At 40.1% G+C, this 19,286-nt stretch overlaps 4 protein-coding genes across 5 annotated transcripts in view; 2 read left to right on the top strand and 2 right to left on the bottom strand.

The window, feature by feature from the left end:
* slam (slow as molasses) overlaps nt 1–19,286 on the top strand; it is a 60,220-nt gene that overhangs the window by 2,425 nt on the left and 38,509 nt on the right. The window lies entirely within an intron of this gene.
* On the bottom strand, nt 643–2,685 carry LOC6628613 (uncharacterized). The gene is made up of 3 exons (XM_002051297.4): nt 2,294–2,685; nt 1,705–2,179; nt 643–1,646 (listed from the first exon to the last, which is right to left on the bottom strand). Exons 1-3 carry the CDS (start codon nt 2,656–2,658, stop codon nt 1,233–1,235), a joined length of 1,254 nt encoding a protein of 417 aa, XP_002051333.1. The 5' UTR covers nt 2,659–2,685; the 3' UTR covers nt 643–1,232.
* LOC6628714 (uncharacterized) lies at nt 3,543–5,200 on the bottom strand. Its single transcript, XM_002051296.4, has 3 exons — nt 4,761–5,200; nt 4,538–4,706; nt 3,543–4,475 (listed from the first exon to the last, which is right to left on the bottom strand). Exons 1-3 carry the CDS (start codon nt 5,132–5,134, stop codon nt 3,744–3,746), a joined length of 1,275 nt encoding a protein of 424 aa, XP_002051332.1. The 5' UTR covers nt 5,135–5,200; the 3' UTR covers nt 3,543–3,743.
* Nucleotides 13,422–13,985, top strand: LOC6628713 (uncharacterized). Its single transcript, XM_002051295.3, has one exon. It carries the CDS (start codon nt 13,422–13,424, stop codon nt 13,983–13,985), a length of 564 nt encoding a protein of 187 aa, XP_002051331.1.

Below are 19,286 nucleotides of genomic sequence, written 5' to 3' on the forward strand. Positions count from 1 at the left end.
TTTTCAATATAAACAAACACGCGACCTTTTACAGATTTTATATGAATAATATAATTTTCACAAGTTTCTTCTGCTCTCTTTCAATAGCGTTTCGTTGACTAGCTTGACTGTTTGACAGGCTGTCCGACACTCGGAAATTATCTTATCACGGTCCACCCACTTTTCAGATTATGTCTATGATTATTTAATCATCGTTATCTATTTAATTTTCTACTAGTTTCTCAGGCGAGAGCATCGCCCAGACTCATCAGATCGAAGCTTTGTATTTCTCTCGCGTCTCTGTAGTTCCTCGAGCGCTCTCAGCTTTTGCTTTTGTTATATTTCTGTGTTTCACGATTTACTGATTAATGCGCAACATCTCAGCTAATCTTTGTTTTTAATACTTTTAGAATTAAATTTTTTTTTTTTTGCTGCCACAATTTCATTTTACATTCATATTTTTATTTTGCAACATATCAGCTTTTAATCTCTCGCAATTATAAAATTTGTTTTTGCAATTATTAAAAATTTTTATAAATTTTAATAAAGCAATTTATGTCATAATTAGGCAGCCCAAATGACACTTTAATTTGTCTAGAAAATTGTATATTTATTTCTATATGTCGTATATTTCAAATGTGATTATTTTTTGTTTTTTGGGCAAACAGAGGAAATATGCAAAAAACTGAAATATTCTTGGACTTGACAAATGTTGTGGCTGTAGTATTTATAATAAAAATGTGATCATCTTTAGGTTTAAAAGTAGTTATTGCCGAATTGTGTGCCTTTAGTTCATAAAATCTCTGACGCTTTACTTTAAATCATGAGACAGGCATGGACAAATCTGATTTGGATTATATTTACTTTTTGGGGTTGCGAATGCTTCCTTCTGCCTCTAATATTTGCTGCCGACACTTTGTTATACGCTTTATGGTTTTAGTTATCTTTTTTACGGCTGTAATGGCTGCATTTCTAGCTTTTATCTTATGAATATCATAATGCCAAATCACAGTTATAGCTGTCTTTAGCCCAGTCGCGTTGCGCTCGAAAGATGTCACAAGATTCAAAAGATATTCAGTCATGCAATACTGAAAGCCATTAAGAATGTGCAACATTTGTTCTAGGGCCTTAAATTGTTAATTTACAAAATAATAAAATAACAGTGTATTCAATTAGAGGGCAATCAAATATTATGCAATATTTATTCGGTATGAACCGTTGGAGCAACAATGTGCAATTGTTTCTCACTGCCTTCAATCGAATAGTTGCAAGTCATCCAAACGCTTCAACGTGAACTTGAGACTCTCGAGAGTGCGTGCATTACCATCGAACATGAGCTGCACCTTTTGCCTGGCGAATTCCTCGTCATGAAAGTTCTTCAGCGAGTTGTCCTCCGAATCAATGCCAATCATGCTCATCAGCGGAAAGAAACCAAAGGCCACAAAAAATCCATAAGCCTCCCGGGCTCGAATCTCAGCCATGACATCCTCATGAGTGGGCAGCGGTTTGTCCCAGGGCAGCTGCTGCAGACAGCCCAACAGCGCCTCGTAGTATGCATCTATTAGCTGTTGGCGTTGCGTCTTAAGCACATCCAGCTCCAGGCTAGTATTGAGAAAGTAATTGACATCGAAGCCCAGGCTGCCATAGAAGCATAGCTGAAAGTCAATCTGCCAGAAACTTGCATATGTCAGATCATTTTTATGAATCTAGAGGTCACGCACTTACAATCTTCGCTTGCTGCACCTTGTGGTGTTCATCGTACTTGAAGAATATATTGTTCACCCACAGATCTCCATGGTTCATAACATTTAAATCTCCACGCAGTGGATAAACCGATTTTAGCACACGCTCCGTGAAATGCTCGTGATAGCGATAAAGTTTTCGTGTTATCGAACCAAATCCTTCGCAATCATTGGTCAATGCTGCCAATTTTAGCAGCTGAGTGCCAAAAAGCAGCTTAAAAGGCTCCGATTTGATGGCATCCATGTGCAGCAGTCCAAACGGATAACGATCTATTATCGTTTGAGGCTCATGCTCGGCCATGACCATGGTCAGGGCATGATATTCGGCTAACTTGCGCATCACCAGCCTCGCATGCGCAGCATCCAGGCCAAGCTGTCGGCACTTCAGCTGATAACCCTCACAGCAGAGATCCCCAAAGACAATGGTCTGCTCCGGTTGCGTTGTTGAATAGTAGTGCCTGAACAGGAATAAATTTGGTGATTTAGTCAGGAACTAATAATTGGCTTACATTTGCTGTTGGGGATTCGGAAAGACTCGCATGGTATGTCCCATTCTTTTAACCTGCGCTCACCTGGCTCCCAGTGTCCAGGGCTCTTCGCCTGCATGTGCCCGCCACATGAGCGCCTCCAGCTTTGGCTTGATGTACAGATAGAAGAAAGTCTCCTTGTTGTAGATATGGAGACGGGCCAGTATGGCCTGCTTCTCGGCCGGCATACACTTGACTATGAGCGAGGTCTCCACCAGTTTTTGATCCGCTGTCTGATACCTGACATGGGCCCGATATATATTACTGCAGTAGTTCTCGCCGCCACGCGTCAGATCCGTCAGCTGCACATCCAGCACTTGGAGATCCTGCTGTTGCAGGCCGTGCTCCAGGGTACGTCTGAAGAACTGTGGCGTTAAGTAAAGCGGCAGCGTCTCCGTTGTGTTCGACATTGTGTTTGGCTATGAATAGATTCGATATAGTGACTGAACGTCTTATATAGAAAATCAAAGTCATAGCTGGTTGAGTCTCAATTGACCCCAATGGAGCATCTTTGGGTGCATCTGTTTGCGACTTAATTGACACAATAGAAATGCATTCCCAGTCTCGACTTTGGATTATCGGTGGCTGCCTTTGATGCACACTCTACATACTTGCTGTAGGGGATGCGCCAAAAATTGTAATACTGCTCCAAATTTGGTCTTTTAATTAAAATATAAATATGAAATTTATAATAATAATAAAGATAAATAATAAATAAAGATTACTGATATTTCCCTCCATATAGATAGATTTCGTAAAGTCAGCGATATATAAATAGTTTAAAATTATTTGCCCGAACTGTGAGAAATTTCAATGGATGCCTGTAAATTGTATAAAATTATATTCCCGCTTTTAGTTAAAAAATATGAAAATTTGTTTGAAAACCCTGCTTCACTGTGCACTTACAGACGACACAATGTAGTTTGGTTGTTTCTTTCTCTTATCAAGCGATAAAGAATGTATATATTTAGACATGGGTATAGCAACGACTTAAAGCAGAAACAAGTTTCATAGTAGAGCTCACAGATTGATAGAGCGAGATTGTTTCCTAATGAGAGTATATCAAAGTCATTAAGAGTTATTTTTTTTTAGAAATATAGATTATCAACTTCTATAGTTATCGTATGCAATCAATGTAATCAGTTTTTAATTGCCTGCCCAAAAAATGTTATCTTATTTCTTTAACAGTTGCACAATCAAACGCCTGCCTGACTTGCTTTGTTTTTTTTCATGCTTCATCGTTTTTGTGTAGAAATCGCTTAAAGTACGCCAACCAATTAAAAAGTCCATTAGATTCATTCAAGAACTGCAGCTACGTTAGATCATTTTAATTGAACTTTGGTCTATAAAAACCTAAATCAAGTATGACATAAGAATTAGCCCTCATCAGGCAGCCGTATAGCTGTCCGTCCTTGTCTGCGTGCGCCTCTTTTAGCCGTCCGTGTTTGCCATTCAGGTTGATGAACCCATAAGCCCATAAGTGGAGCTTGTCTGTCTAGTAATCGTTAAAGACACCCAGTTCCTCGGCGCGCTTCAGAGCCCATTTGTGATAGTCGTTGAGAAACTTTTGCGAATAGATGGCTTCCATATGCCTTTGTTTAAAGCTCTCATCCTGCATATTCTCAATGCTATTGTCCTTAGACAGCTCTTGCGGCATGGTTATCACGGGCAGAAATGCGAATAGGCCAAATATTCCATAAGTCTCACGGCTGCGCAGCTCCCAAAGTAGATCCTCATAGCTGGGTATTTTCTCAAAGCGTGCATACTCCAAGGCATCGCGGAACGCTTTGTAGTAGACTTGAATCAGCTCCTCTCGACGCTTCTGCAGCAGCTCCAATTTGACGCTCGTATTCAAAAAGAAGTTCAGATCACAGCCAGGGCTGCCATAAAAGCTAAGCTGAAAGTCCACAAATATGGCGCGTGTTGGCACATCGGGCTGAGCTTTATTGTCGTAGGCATACATAAAGTTGTTGGTCCACAAATCGCCATGATTGAGTACCACATAACGATCGTTCGGCTTTGGTTTGGCAGCCGCTACACAAACTTGTTTGAAATTATCCGAAAAACGTTGCAGATGCTTTGTAATCTTCTCGTAGCCAGGCCATTTGCCTGAGACTTGGATTAGGCCTTTTAGAAAGCCGCCAAACATATTCTCAAAGGTAGCACTTTTGATTAAAGTCTCTTCACTCAGCATGCCGCGTTTGTATTGCTTAACGATTTCCGGATCCTGCGTAGAGTACGGAATTGGTTATTTGTTTGAACTTGAACTATATATTATCCGCTTGTTACCTTTTTGGCCAGCACCATGGACGTAGCATGTAGCTTGCCCAGCTGTTTTAGGATCAGCGTGGAATGCGCCCAATCCAAACAATTTTCGCGTGAGGCCAATTTAAATCCATCGACCTTCAGATCATCGAAGACAATCGTCTGCACGGGCGCCTTAACGGAATGGTAGTATCTATAAAAAGTTTTTAATTAGCACTCGGTCGACACTTTTTCTCCGACAACTCACTTGGCACCAAATCTGTCGCCATTGGTTAGAATGTCTAAGCGTGGCAAGATATCTGTATAGGTTTGCTTCTCCTTGATGAACACCCGGACATCCTCTAGAAACCTGGTTTCCTCTGTGATTGGAATAGTTTTCACAATTAGCGATAGCTGCTCAATTTTCGAAGACTCTTTGCCATCGTCCCATCGCGTAAATTTGACAAGCACACGATAAATGGCCGAGCAGTAATTGTCACCCGGATTACTGCCCCATTCGAAATTGATCTCGTGCAAGGTTATTTTTGTTTCCCGCAAACCCTCCTCAATTGTTTCCACAAAGAATCCTTCGTTTAGAAACTCTGGCACAGATATATTTTGAACATTCTTTATAACCACCATATTGCCGTATCGTATAATTTTAAGAAAAAGGGGATTCGCGACGCGACGTTTTAACTTTCGGACTGCGACTGATTTTATTTTTGTTAGAGTCTTGACATTATATACTGATTAGTTTTGTCGGGCTATTTCGTGTTTTTAGTCGCGCTTTTTGCGACAATTTGGCTCTCACCAGTTGTGGTGTCATCGTGAACACCAACAAAGCGTTGAAGTGCACGGTGTCGCAAAAGATAGTGTAAATTAAATGGTAAAAAAAGAAATAACTTAATAAAATAAAATAGATAAATTTGACAAATATTTTAAAAACATTTAGTACGTTTAGCTTTTATTTATTTTATTAGCATTGATTGATTTATTTTCTTTAATTTAAATTCATAAATATATCAAATTTTAATCAATGACTATTTTATTGATACTAACTAATTTGATGACTATTTAAATCTCTATTTGATAAAGACGTTTAACGAAATTTGAAAATAGTTTAAATTTCACACAGTTTTCACTTAATTTAGGACAATGTGCTTTCAATGACGTCACAAACAGGTTGTCGGCTAGTTTGAGTGTATTATCAATTAAGATTTTGGCCTAGTCATTGTCTATTTACATACTCTTGTTTCATTGGACGCTATAATTTTGTCGCAAAATTTGCGGTCGCGTAATTTTAAACTATATAAATAAACAGCAGAATTTAACTGAGAGGATATAAATTATATCTTAAGTCTACCTCTCAGTATTTATGTTAATTTGTTTTTTCGTTAAGGCTGATAAAACTTGGTGCTTGCTTAGAAATTTATGATTTCTAGTAAAGGTAGTTTTCTGTTTATATCTAAGTTGTTTTAATATTTTGCGTTGAAAGGGTATTTATTATTTGGCATGCCGCAAATTGCACTTTCTTCTGGTTATTATTTTAAACAGAACAAAGTTGAACGAGAGGGAGCGCTTCACGGCTGGAGCACCGCCTGTCAATGGGTCAGCAAAGCATTCATAACTAGTTGTACCTATGTGATTAGCAGCTTCGTGATATTTACCATTCCACAAGTGTGTATAAATAAATATTTGCGCAGTGTGTACATATGTGATACGCATACCGCGAACACATTATAATATTATTTTTGTGTTTGCCACGACGGGCGCGTTATATACACGCTCAAATAGAAAGAGCATTAAAATATTGGGTGTATATCGAAGCCTATCATTTAGAACTATGCGTTGAGCAAGATAAACTTTTGTCTTGCGCGTGTTTAAGCACAAAAAGTATCTTTAGTTTCTTATCGCTTTATCTCTGCGACAATGCAAAGTCATATTTTGTAATAAAGAATATCTTGATTGTGCCCGAGTGTGTACCATTTGATATGTTTCTAGTGTTTGTCAAATTTTGCGATTGATTACGAGGTATCTCAGAGTACACCATCCGTTTGGAGTGTAGTCGATACAATAGAGATTCAATCGAATGGGAAATCCCAGATAATAGTTATGACTGCAGCAAAAATAATAAAACATGCGAATCGGTTAATCGCTTGAAGTATATGACTCAATAGTCTTGATACCTTGCCCTTTTATATTTATCGTTTATCTTTTTCGATTTCAAGATTTTTATTATAAAATAAAATACTGCACAAGCTTTGTGGACCATTGGAGAAATGAAATGACTAAAATCCTGTTTTATTTTTTTTTTTGGGTTTCTGACTTGGATAGACAATTTCTGGTGCAATTCTTTGCTTAGGTTTACCTAGGATATACTAGTATTTTTGCAACCATCCGTCACAATAAATATGGGTTTTGTTTTCACCCTTATTACGTGCTTTCGGAGTTTCTTATTTTGTTAGATTATGTGATTCTTTATGCCAAAATGCGAACATTGGGAAATATTTAGAAGCCGTGCTCGCCAGGATATATAAAATACTGGTGAATTTAAATTGTAAAGTATGCCTCTAATAAACGCAGGGTAATGTTTGGTATATGATCTAAAAAAAGTTTAGTTTTAAAAATGTAAGTTCTGGACTCGCAATCATCAGAGCAATCGTGCAAATTGTGAGGTTTCTGCGAGACAATAGTCGAGTCGAGTAGAAGACTTGCTAATTATACGTGAAGTTTAAGTGTATTCAAACGCATGATATCTATCTTATACGCATATAAAAGTCGCTACTTTCTTCTCATAAAATAATAATCACCCCTCTATGCGATTTTCATGATCTCAAGTAAATGAATTAGTTGCATTTTCAGACCTAATTGGTTTCAGACATTTTAAACTATTTTTGGAAAATTTGTTTCTGCTTTAAGATTGGTCCTAAGCAAAGTCGGAGAAAAATGGTAATAATGCTTAGGAGAAAAACGTTGCATAGAACCATTATATTTACATTCAAACAATTTGACTGTTTCGCAATTTGCCAGTCGTGGCTCTTGTCTGTGTGAATGTGGGTTTCTATCGAGATGCTCTTGGCGTCATATTAAACGTATTTGCGGTGCTTTTGGAAAAAATAGGAAGAGCAGCAACAGCAACAACAACATAACAAGTTGCGAGTGGTTGGCCCTGCTTTTGAGCATTGCATTTTTTATTTCCAGCTGTGCCTTACGATACGCATCACCAGTTGCTTTTTTGCCTCGGTCAGCCAGGCAGGGCTGGCGAGGGGCACATGAAAGGCCAGTTCGCCATGTTTGCTATGTTTGGCGCTTTGCCTTTGAGTTGCTAGCGGGCAAACACACTCACACTCACACACACACACACACACACACTCAAACATACACACACACTCAAGCACACAGCTACACACATTTCTGTGCATGTCACGTGTTTTTGCAGTTCATGACGGCTTAATTAAGTCGCATGTTAGTTTTTCTTTTTGTTTATTTTTTTCGTGCTCGTTTGATGCTTCCCAGATTTTTGGAATGCTGCGTCGAGCTTTTCGTTAGTTTTTCGTAGCATAAATTTTACATTACACGTTAAACGAAATGCATTAATAAACAACAGCGTTTAAATGCGCGATTGCACACAAATTAGGGACGAAGCCACGGTTGTCTGGCCACGCCAGCAGCCATATACAGCCCCGCCCCCAACCCTTGAGCTAACCCGTCGAAAAAGCGACCACAGTAGAGACTGTCACACCGTCGCCCCCTTGGCGGCCTTTGAGCAGCGCTGATGTATGCGATTTTAATCGTACGCTCAGACACAAACACGATGCGAGCCCCAACGAATGCCCAAAAACCAAAATCCATGGCAACCCCCTGACGGGACAAAAGATAATAGGGTGCGATGCTTTTGATGGGTTGAGAGCTGCACACTCCAAAAAGTAGACACAACAACCAAATTGGGCTGCAGACAGTGCTGAATAAATGACCATAATCAAACACTTTACGCCTGAAAGCATGCCGGGCATGCTATTCTCTTGCTGCTAAAGAAAGCAGCTGCCTAAGCAGCATGCGGCTAGGTTTTAGATTCATTCATCCTATCAGTGTGCATCAAAGTAGCTGTCGCCGGTGGCCAAATTTAATTAGTACCCTCCAATGGTGTCCCTAGTTAGGCACCAATTTCCATGAGGTATCTTAATTTTGCAATGTTGTTTGTAACCAAAGGTCTTCCTTTTCTTTATGACAATGTACCTCATATTGTTTCACAACAAATCATCTAAAGTAAACAAATATTATTTGTTTACTCATTAATAATATTATTAATATTGCTTCCACTGGAAAAGCACTGAAAGCTCTAGTGTTTGCGAATTTATGCTTAAGTGTTAGAAAGAAAAGGCTTGAAAGCTGGCAGACACTCACACATTATTCGTGCCAGTCGCACATTCTTAAAGCTTTCAGTCCCCACAATAAAATACAAGCAAAATAGCTTAAAGCTTTATATAGCCCTATTGTTTTATTTAAAGCTCGGAAATATTAACAATAGCTTTATGTATATTCATATTCTTCTTATTAGATTCTTTATTATAAGTTCGGTCTTACAGAGTATGCAGTTCACGCTGTGTGTTAACTGATTGAGATGCTCTTGTTGTTTGGCTACTGTTAAATTAAACTTCATTTGCACGTAACGGCGGGGCTGCATCACGCCCCCGCTGCCCGCTGCCCGCTGAATGGCCAACCGCCTGCTGCCCTTTAATCACAGTTGGCGCAAATCAAACACAAACAAATGCCATCATCCTAGGCAATGGACTCGTGTTTGGGATGCCTTGCAGCGGGCGGTGGTCGGGCAGGTGGAGGCGGTTCAATGGTTTGGCGCTGGTTTTCATTTGTCTGTTAGCAGTTGGAAAAACTGTTGCATACCGTTGGGCGGCGGCGTTGGACTGTCGCATGCCTAGCATACTTTTTAGCTGCGTGGCCAAGCGCATGAATAATTGATTTCCATTGCCCAAATGCTGTGTCGCCTACGCTCTCGCTCGCTCTTTAATCCACTCAATGTGTCTGTCTGTCTCTTTCTCTGGGCTACTCACACCGCTGCCGTCTCGCATTCATTTGTCAGTTGTTTCCCCCGCACTCAGAAATGCGCTTCAGTTTATTTGTCTGTCTGTTTGCTTATTTGTTTGTTTGTTTGTTGGTTGGGTTGGTTGTTTATTTGTTTGTCGCTGTCGTCGCATGCAACATATTTTCGCTCGGCACTTGCATAATTCGCCACCCCTCCGACCAAAAAGTGGCATTGTTTTTTCAGCCAGTCGCTTATCAGTTTATTTTTGTTCATACCATTTGCGTGCTACTGTCGCTGATCCGTCGCTGCCGTGCTGCACCTCCGCCGTAAACATTATTGGCATATGTTTTGGTCTGGTCGCGTGTCCGGCTTTAATCCCAGCCAACGCATTACGTTGCCATGACTCGCACGGCCCGGCTTAACTTGAGGCCACACAATTTTTGCTCATTTATGGCTAACATTTTTGTTTGTTCAAATCGCAGCTTGTTTCCCATATACATATTTATTCTACTATATTATTATTATGGGTACTATTCGTGCTGTCCACTTAGCACTGTGATTATTAGTGCTTGAACTGTAATATATTTGCATTCAGCTCTTCAGTCTTGCCCCGCCCTAATGGAAATATAATTTTGACTGATTGCTGACAGCCTTGTTAATAAGCAGTTGTCATGTTAATTTCCTGAATAAATAATAACTTTCCCATAGCTACCAAAAAGTTTATGCAATGACGCAGACTGAATTTGCACTGTAAAAATCATTTCTAAGTACCTGAATTTATAATTCGTGCATTTATTTGTGCAAATACCAAACAGAGCTCATTCTTTCATGTTCAGGTTACCAATTTACCAGATTTGTGACAAAAATATACAATACAAAAATATCAAGCATCCTTCATCCGGAAATCTTTTCCTTTAAGCTTTTATTTATTTTTCAATATGGCTTCGAATACTTTACTACGATTCTATAACGAATAGCTTGACTTACGTGCTTTACTCTAGAGTTTTTCGTTCTAAATTTCAATCTTGTTTCGCTGTTTCTGCCAGTGACAAGCATGTTATCGGGACAGATTTGTTTGGTGCTTCGCATCAATGTCTGGACTAACCAACTCACCAATTTGTATGGCCGTGATATATGCGCGAACATTGGCTGCCTGTGCTCATGAGAGCATGATGCCTGCGCCTGAACGACACGCTGGGCAGCAATAAATGTCAGATGGCAATTAAGTCAAGGTGTGTATGAGAGGTACATGAAGCAACCCCCTCGCATAAACAGGGGTAGCAAAAATATCCCAAATGACGTAGACAATCGGAGGGGTGTTTACATTTTACTGATTCACCAAGCGTTCCAGTTGCCTTTCCAGAGAGCGTTGGTATTTGTTCTCGCAAAAGTTTTCCATTTGTTTTGGGATATTTTTTGTTTCGCTTTGGCGGCAAATACTGTGGAGTTAGTCAGCCCATAGGGGTTCCTCATGGTTGCGGCTAGCACTAAACTCGAGACGTTGTCAGGTGCACGTATGCGTGTGTCAGTATATGTGTATGTGTGTGTGTGTGTGTACTAGCTAGTGGGATGTTGGGTAATGTGGCGAGTTGTGTGTTGCGCTGGCTTAATGGAAACTGAAACACCAGTTGATTGCCTGGCGGTGTTGCATTTCAGGTTGTCCTGTTGCCTGCCTTTTGACTGCGAGTATATTGCATGTGGTTTCTGTGGCAAGCACAAAAGAGTTAGAGACGCGTCTGAGAGAGCTGCATTGGGCAGCTTGTTGCAAATGGTTTCTAGTTTCTTATGGCTAACAGTTGTGACAAGCCAATATTAATGTGTAACCCTATATGAGGGCAGTAGATGCAGCATTCCGTGGCATAGCTTAGCATGATATGCGCTGCGCGGCATTGTTGTTTCTTTTTTCCTTTTCACCTTGCTGTTGCCTCATGCGGCGCGTGCGTGTGTGTACGGCTCGCTCGGGGCCACAATGTAATTAACATGCGATTTCCCTATTGCATTTCAAGGTGTTATAAATCAACGCACGACTGAACACGGCTGTCCAATGTTCACAATTCCTCCTCGAGTTAATGCAATCGAAAGGAGAATAATAGAATAAAAGTAGTTTGAAAAGAGAGACACAAGTGACCGTGCTTAAAATACTTATATGACAATCATTTTGGATTGTTAAAAAAATTTCAAAAACTAAATGATTATTAATGGAGTGTCTAGTTCTTATTATCACTGACATATGCTCAAGCGAAATGTCAAAAAAATAATAGTCCTTTAACATCCCTTTGTGGGCGTTACGGTTAAACAAGGGAGAGGTTTATAATTAACTAGATTCATGCGATTGCCACAAATCTAATTTGGACGTAACACAGAAAAAGCTGGGCTTAAATTCACACGGGCGGTATTTAAATTGAATTTCGTGCCCATGACAGGGCCAAACAAATACAAATAAACACAGAGAGAGACGCTTCCGTATGATGCTTGCCATTTCCGTTTCCGGCATGACGCGTGCTTGTGTAATGTTAGCCCTGATTTTGACTGTTCATGGAACGGGAAGCTTAGGTTGAAAAAAAAAAAAAAAAAACAACTACACGCAGAAGGAATAAAAACTTTAAGGCTGGCGCGAAAAAATATAAGAAATAATAAAAGAAAAAAAAGTTATCGTTGACTCACCGAAGATTAGATACCCTTACACACAGATGCTAACTATACCAAGTGATTTTTGTGTTTTCATAGATACCCAATTTTAAATTTTTATTCATATTGGGAGCATAAAAAAAGTAAACTGGGAAATAAGTCTCGGCTGTTCATGATGGGGTCGGCTACGTCGTTGTAATACCCTTAGCAAATGTAAACAAATAAAGACGCCAATTTGACTTGAAAATTAACGGGACGCCAACAGCGTCCATAGACTATAGTGTATTCAAGGCGGATTATCCCGCACCCCCTCATAGGCGACGCCCTCACTTAGCATAAGATCAAAGGCAACGAAGCATTAGTTCGTGTCATTTTGTCCTCTTGTTTTGCATAAATTAAATGGCCCAGACGTCAGTCAGCCTAATGTAACTACCAAAAAAAATGTCTGAGCCACTTTAAGGCAGCTTAAAGTTGCACTGGTTGAAATGGCTTAGAGTCTTTATGGCATATTCATGTGGCTTTCTAGCCACAAAAACCAACACAGTGATGGAGAACGAGAGAGAGAGAGAGAGAGAGAGAGAGAGAGGGAATGGCCACCTTGAGCCGTGTGTTGTGGTACGACTTATGGTTTTGACTTTTGCTTGACAGTTGACCGGCAACAATGGCTTCCACCTGCTCACCTGTCAACTGGCACCTGTTTTGTGTGAGTTTTTGAGCCATTCTCAGCATGCATCGCTGCACATTCAACAAATGTTTATGACACATTTTACACATGTGGTTGGGCACGAACAAGGCAACTTGTGGCAGGGGCTGCGTTGTCTTCAAACGATGCGTTTCCTTGAAAGTTTTAATGAATATTCCCTACTCTTGTCAAGCGCAACTAATTGCCAAACGTTTTGCCGTTGGCTCTCGTCAAAATATAAATGTATATTATTATATACTAAATATATAATAATATACATTTAGTATTTATATTTATAGATTCGACTTGCAATTTTCTCTTAACAACACATTACTAATAGTTCTTATTAATTTCGTAAAACGTGCGGCATTCTAATTAAAAGCGAAACCAAACGTTTATTTTGGCATATCTAATCAATGGTCAGTTCAAAGGGTTACCCCCTCATAACACAAAGATTTATAACACTCGGCCTTATCAGTAAGTGATTCCCTGCTCCATGAGCTAGCCGCATATATAAGCACCGTCTACTCCCACAATCTGCACAACAGTCTTTGATTAGTTACCGTTAAGTTAAGGAAATGTATTCGAAACTCATTACCTGTGCACTGATTTTTGCCCAGCTCTTGGGCACTATCTATTGCGGTGTATATGATAATACAGATCGCTGGCTGCTTTCCGACAAGTCGAAGAATTTCCCCGATAATGCTGTTCTGGGCGGCATCGATTCATACGGCTATGACAACTATGTGGCACGCGTCCCATATGCAAGCTCGATTGTGCCAGCCCGTGTTAGGTCCGAAACGGGCTATGCCACTTTTAACACGCAAGCGGTAGCTAATCAGGCGACCTCCTACGAGTTGCTGGTCGCCAATGAGACCGTCAGCTATCACTGGGTGCGCAGTTACGATGGCTTCAGGGAAAGGAATGCTGTTTCTGTGGGCACAAGCGACCTAAACGAACGTGTTTACGTCTGCCGCGCCAGAACTGATGGCGGTATTTTCATTGGCACCCTGTATCTTGCGCAAAAGGTGTGTTTCATCCGGTACGAAAATTTCCCTATGAGACAGATCAGTAAATACGAGGTACTGGTCCGACAAGTTACGCCGGCAGTGTGGATGCCATTTGACAATCAAATAAACTGATAAATATCGAAATCTAATAACTTTACAATAGATTTAACATTTGTTTTAATCAATACTTATATAGAATGAAACTGAAAATATAACGAGAAAGAAGAATTATTTTGAGAGCATTGAAGATTTGCTAACCGTACAGGCACAAAGCATTTCTGGGCTATGTTTAAGGACAAATCAAAATTTCGTAACGATGCCTCTTAGCAGGTTGGAATTGTCTCCCTCAATGCGATATATGTTGCGCATCTTGAGATAACGCTATATTAAAACATTTTTAATGAACTGGCGATGGGAGAAAAGTTTTAATAAAAATTAACACCCAACTTGTTAAACAATGGCAGCGGAAAACGAAAGAGTTTTCTGTTTTAGAGTTTTATTTTATCTGCACACTCGCCTTTTTTTCGCAGTAAGCTAACACAACTAATTAAAAGCACTTTGTAGACTTGCCGGCAGACACATTTATTAGTGAGACGCAGCTGCAAAGGCTCTTATAAGGCGGGGCGAGCTGCGCAAGTTGAGCCTTTTGGCAAATGCCGACCGCTAAAGATGTGGGCGCGGCTGTGGGCGTATAGAAACAAAAAGCCGCAACGCCAAACTTCATTAAAAATGCACACGGAAGCAGCTAAAAAGCCGCCAACTTCATTTGAATAAAGTTACGACAGAATCTCTTGCGTATGTGTGCGTATGCTCGTGTGTGTCGTATGCTGGCTTTAATTTATGAAGTCATTAGATGCAATTTTCGAGCACCTGAGCAGCCGTATCAGAGGCAGGCAATTTGGCAACCGTTCAACACTGCTGCAGTTGTCCCAATGCCAAACATTTAACTGGCGACCCTAGAAAATCGAGGCCAGTCGGTTTGACAGCTGCCAGACGATTACATCCCGGCCCAGCCAGGCCAAGGCAAACGTTTTCTAATTTTCCACGCCATTAAATCAGGGATTTCTAGCCAGACGCATGCGATTCCAACTGCCACTGGCATCGTGACATGCAGTGTCGCAATGTCTGAAGGGCGGCCAAGTTGAAGCTGCAGTTGCAGCTGTCCAAGGGCGAACTTAAGTTCCAAGCTAGCAACCAAAATAAATGTTCAACAAAATTGCTTAAATAAGTTGCAATTGAGACTATATTTTCTCTGTTGAAAAATTGAAAGAATTATACGCTGACAATTTATTTAGAATTTGTGTGTTAGTTGGTTAAAAAGCCGTTTATTCAACATTTGATCACAATAAATATTTGATCTTACATGTTTACATAAATCCCATTTTACCTCTATAACTATAACCATTTCAAACCATATTCCACCTTGAAGAAAGTTCATTGTTTAGCACTAAAAACTCTTCGCAGCAACCACAAAAAAAAAAAAATAGAATACCGCCCTGTCGGTAAAGTTTAAATTTATCGCACTCTGCGTTAGAGCAGGCAGGGGGCAAACTGACCTGGTGTTAGAGCGAGCGGGCGCATTCAAAAACCAAGAAACCAAATACAAAAAGATAATTTCGGAGCAAAGCATAAAGAGAAACAAGTTTTCGTGGAAAGTTTTCGCGCCGGGCAACAACGTGACAGGCAAAGAAAACTTGTGAAAAACAACTTTGAACACGTTTCAGTTACCTGCCACGCCTCCAAGCCCACAATGGCACGCCCGCTCATTATGTGACTGAAATGAATGCAATGCAATTAATTGTGAACAACGCATCCTGAAAGTATTTACAGCTTCGGCTTCGGCATTGGCTTTGATTGCAGCATAAATTTAATTGAAAAACTTTTTTTCCAAAGATCGAAATGCGTTTGCAATGCACGTGTATTGTAATTACAGACAGGTGTACTCGCATATTGCCGTTGGCCTTGGTAGTTGCATCATCGATAAAAATTGCAACAATGTCAGCCTAATAGTTACAAACTGTGAACTGTGTTGCGAACTGTGAGCCACTAACTGGAGCTGGAGTTGCACCTGGATAACTTTACCTGCGCTTCTTACCAAAGTGCAATTCAGCGTCGTCAACTTGAACTTTGTGTTTTGTAACGTGCTCCTGAACTTCGTTTGGCTCCTGGGAAGCGTTACTTTTGACTTGGTCATGTCTTTTGCAACGAAATGCAAAAGCTGCAAATATCACTGAGATTTAAAAGAAAAAATCGCTCACATTGAATAATGCTAAACAAGTATTTTAGCTAAATTCTCAAATTATAAACAGCATATTGCTTAGAACTATGTCCTTAAACGCGATAAATGCATGAAATTCTTTGGTGTAGTTGAAATATTCTTTTCTACTTTGACATTTTCTGTTAGACTTGAAGAATTGATGTGTTCATCTCAAATAGTTCGGTGCACCAGAAGCATTTCAGATATATTTCACAAGCTTAGATCATACAAGTTTCGTTGTTATAAAATTAGTTTTTTTTGCTTTTCAGGCGAGCTGTTGCTGCTGTAATTGGTATGCCAGGGAGCGTAGTTGTTGTTGTTGTATTTAAAAGTTAGACGATGGCGACGACGTCGTCTACAGGTGTAGCCTGCCGCCATATTATTTACAAGTGGCAGAAGGAGCAGAAGGCGCCTGGCTTTCACCCACGAGGCACCTATAATTTAGCGCTGTTTATTTGTAAATGTCTGTCGCGGCACGGGATCGAGTTGCAGGGTCGCAGTCCTTGTTCTCGTCACGCTTCATGTCAACAGCGGCAACTCCATTGTCTGCCCTGGGCTTCAGCTCCCTATTGCTGCTCCACAGCGCCTCAGCTGCTGCCCTGTTGTTTTGGGCTGTTGGTCGGGGGGTTAGACGAATACGTGTGTGTGTCACTGACATTAAGTGCAGTTGGTTGCTGGGCTGTTGGGTTGTCGGTTTGTCGATTCGCAGAAAAACGTTTTGCAATTTATTAACTGACATTTGAAGTGGTTGTTGCCACGGGGCAAGTGGCACGGCGGCAACCTGTGCTTCGGATAAGCAAAACCTATGACACTTATTACTGAAGCAGCTGTGCGGTGTGGTAAACAATATGAAACTCCATTGCATGCATATTTGATTAAGCTGCCTCTAGGTAGGCAATGATATTTGCAAGCCAAACTTTGCAGACAAACGCGCCCGCGGGCACCGACACACACACGCACACACACACACGCATACCTATTCTAGCATAAGGGTTAAGGCCAACAACAATAATGCGTAAGTTTTTGGTCCAAACAAAAGTTGCAAACGTTTCGAATTTGGGTTGAGCACAAGCGTTCACAGACAAAATGGCCGGAAGCGGAAACTGTTTTGTACATTGGCAAATTTGATATGTAAGCGTGCGGAAGAGCAAAGGTATAGGAAACTAATGCCCGACCGGTAGACAGACCTTTCTCAGTTCCGTGTGGTTATTAAACACATATTAAGTCGGCAGCTGGAAAAGGTTGACCATGCAAAAGAGCCTAACAAAAAGCTTATTCAGTTTAAAAAAAGGAAAAAGAAAAAAGAACTTCACAAGTTTCGACGATTAGCAAAGGTTTAGGGCAAAGGACAGTTAGTGGTTCCTAATAGCTGTCTGTGAATCCACACAAATGTTGCTCGCTGGGTGGTGCCTAATTGTTTATTTATGAAGTGGGCAATCGAGGCACCTGGAAGTGTAGTAAGCCTCTGGCAGCTTATGACCGTTGGAGAAGATTGGGGTTGAAAAAGTTCCCGACAGCTTAATAAAGTCTGTTCAATATTTGAGTATTCTTTAGCTTGATTGAAAACTGTTAAATACGTTGCTAGTATGTAGGTAAATATATTGTGAGACCTTTAACAGTTGCTTAATGAATAAAACCTTGTACTAATGAATGCTCTCAAAGACTGATTGATCGTTTAATCGCTTGCTTGATGTCGCATAATTAAGCTTTTATCATATTCTAGTATACTTATTGATAAACTGCTTGAAATGTAGAAATGTCTTCGCTATGTTTGTGATTCAATAAGCTAGAAGTTTTTGATGGATTTTAAATTGCTTAAATGGCATAGATGTGATTTGATTAAAAAGATATTTAGCTATAGGTATTGCTATTGCTATGGAAAGTTAACTTTCAGTCTAATCACTAAATTGTTTCTAGTGCATATTAAAATACTTGTGGCTTGTTTAACTGTCCTTTACATACTTATGACATGGCTTATAACTAAAATAACACGACCACAAACAACTGTCTATGTATGCTATTAAAGGCACATCACATTACGCAAGTACATGTGTCTGCCCCTCTGCCGAGCACGTTTCGGTCAATCTCAGGTGTCATATTCCAGATGTAATGATGTAGACTTACTCAAAAGCGACCCCAAAATGAGAGGGTGGCCTCATTCATTTGATATGCATAGCACAACCCAAACAAGACAAAGAAAAAAAAAAACAAACATTCCAGCAAATGGCATTTAACACTTTAATGTGCACACGCGCACATGTGTGTCTGGGTGTGTGTAAAAACTTCAATTAAAATGCCAGCGTAACAATGCTCAATGGAGATGACAACCACCCCCAACTTTCATATTTGGTTAGGCCCTTTTCCCTTTAGCATATCATTTGCAATTTAATGCAAAATAGCCGTAAAGCCACAAAAAGGCCAAGCGGCCAAGTCTGGTAAAGCAGCGAAATAACGAAACAGTCGAAACGCTTGGCAATCCTCACAATAGCATAAAACGCAATGGAGCCCTTAACTGCCAACAACAAAATGGCTCTGCTGAGTGACGATGGCGCTGACAATTGTTTCCGCTTGCTCTAGAGAAAGAGAGAGAGAGAGAGAGAGAAAATCGTTAAGAGAGAGATAGAGAGAGTGACATACAGCAAGAAGGTAATTTTGTTCAAGCACATTCGAGTTATTATTTTTACCTGTAGTTCACGAATAAAAGTTGCTTTTCGTTTTTAAATTTGAGTTTCTGCGTGTTTAATAATTTTTAAAAATATAAATTATAATATCGAAATTCAAAGAATTGGTGTTACAATGAAAAGAATTAAGAAAATTGTTGAAGTCTTCTTTAACTCAATTCTAACTAATTATAGAAATAAAACTTGAACCCAATTTTGAGCCACTTTCAAATGCTTAGAGTCTATTGCACTTAAATTCTTAATATTTCTAGCAAGCAAAAATTCGTTTTTAGCGTATATGATTTTCAGCACTGGCCCGTTGGCATTGTTTTCCTTTGCATTTTGAACAAGGCGAAAAAGATGCTATAAAAATTTACAGTCAAGTGATTTTGTAGCAATTTGCAGTTTGTTTGGCATTAAAGGAGCAGGTGAGTTGGGCAGACAGAGGAGCCAAGTGGCGGTTGTGTGGTGCCGGCCGCACTCGTAAATCCTCGGCAAATGTCTGCCAAGTGCGAG

The sequence above is a fragment of the Drosophila virilis genome, chromosome 4 (genome assembly GCF_030788295.1).
Source record: "Drosophila virilis strain 15010-1051.87 chromosome 4, Dvir_AGI_RSII-ME, whole genome shotgun sequence".
NCBI lineage: Eukaryota > Metazoa > Arthropoda > Insecta > Diptera > Drosophilidae > Drosophila > Drosophila virilis.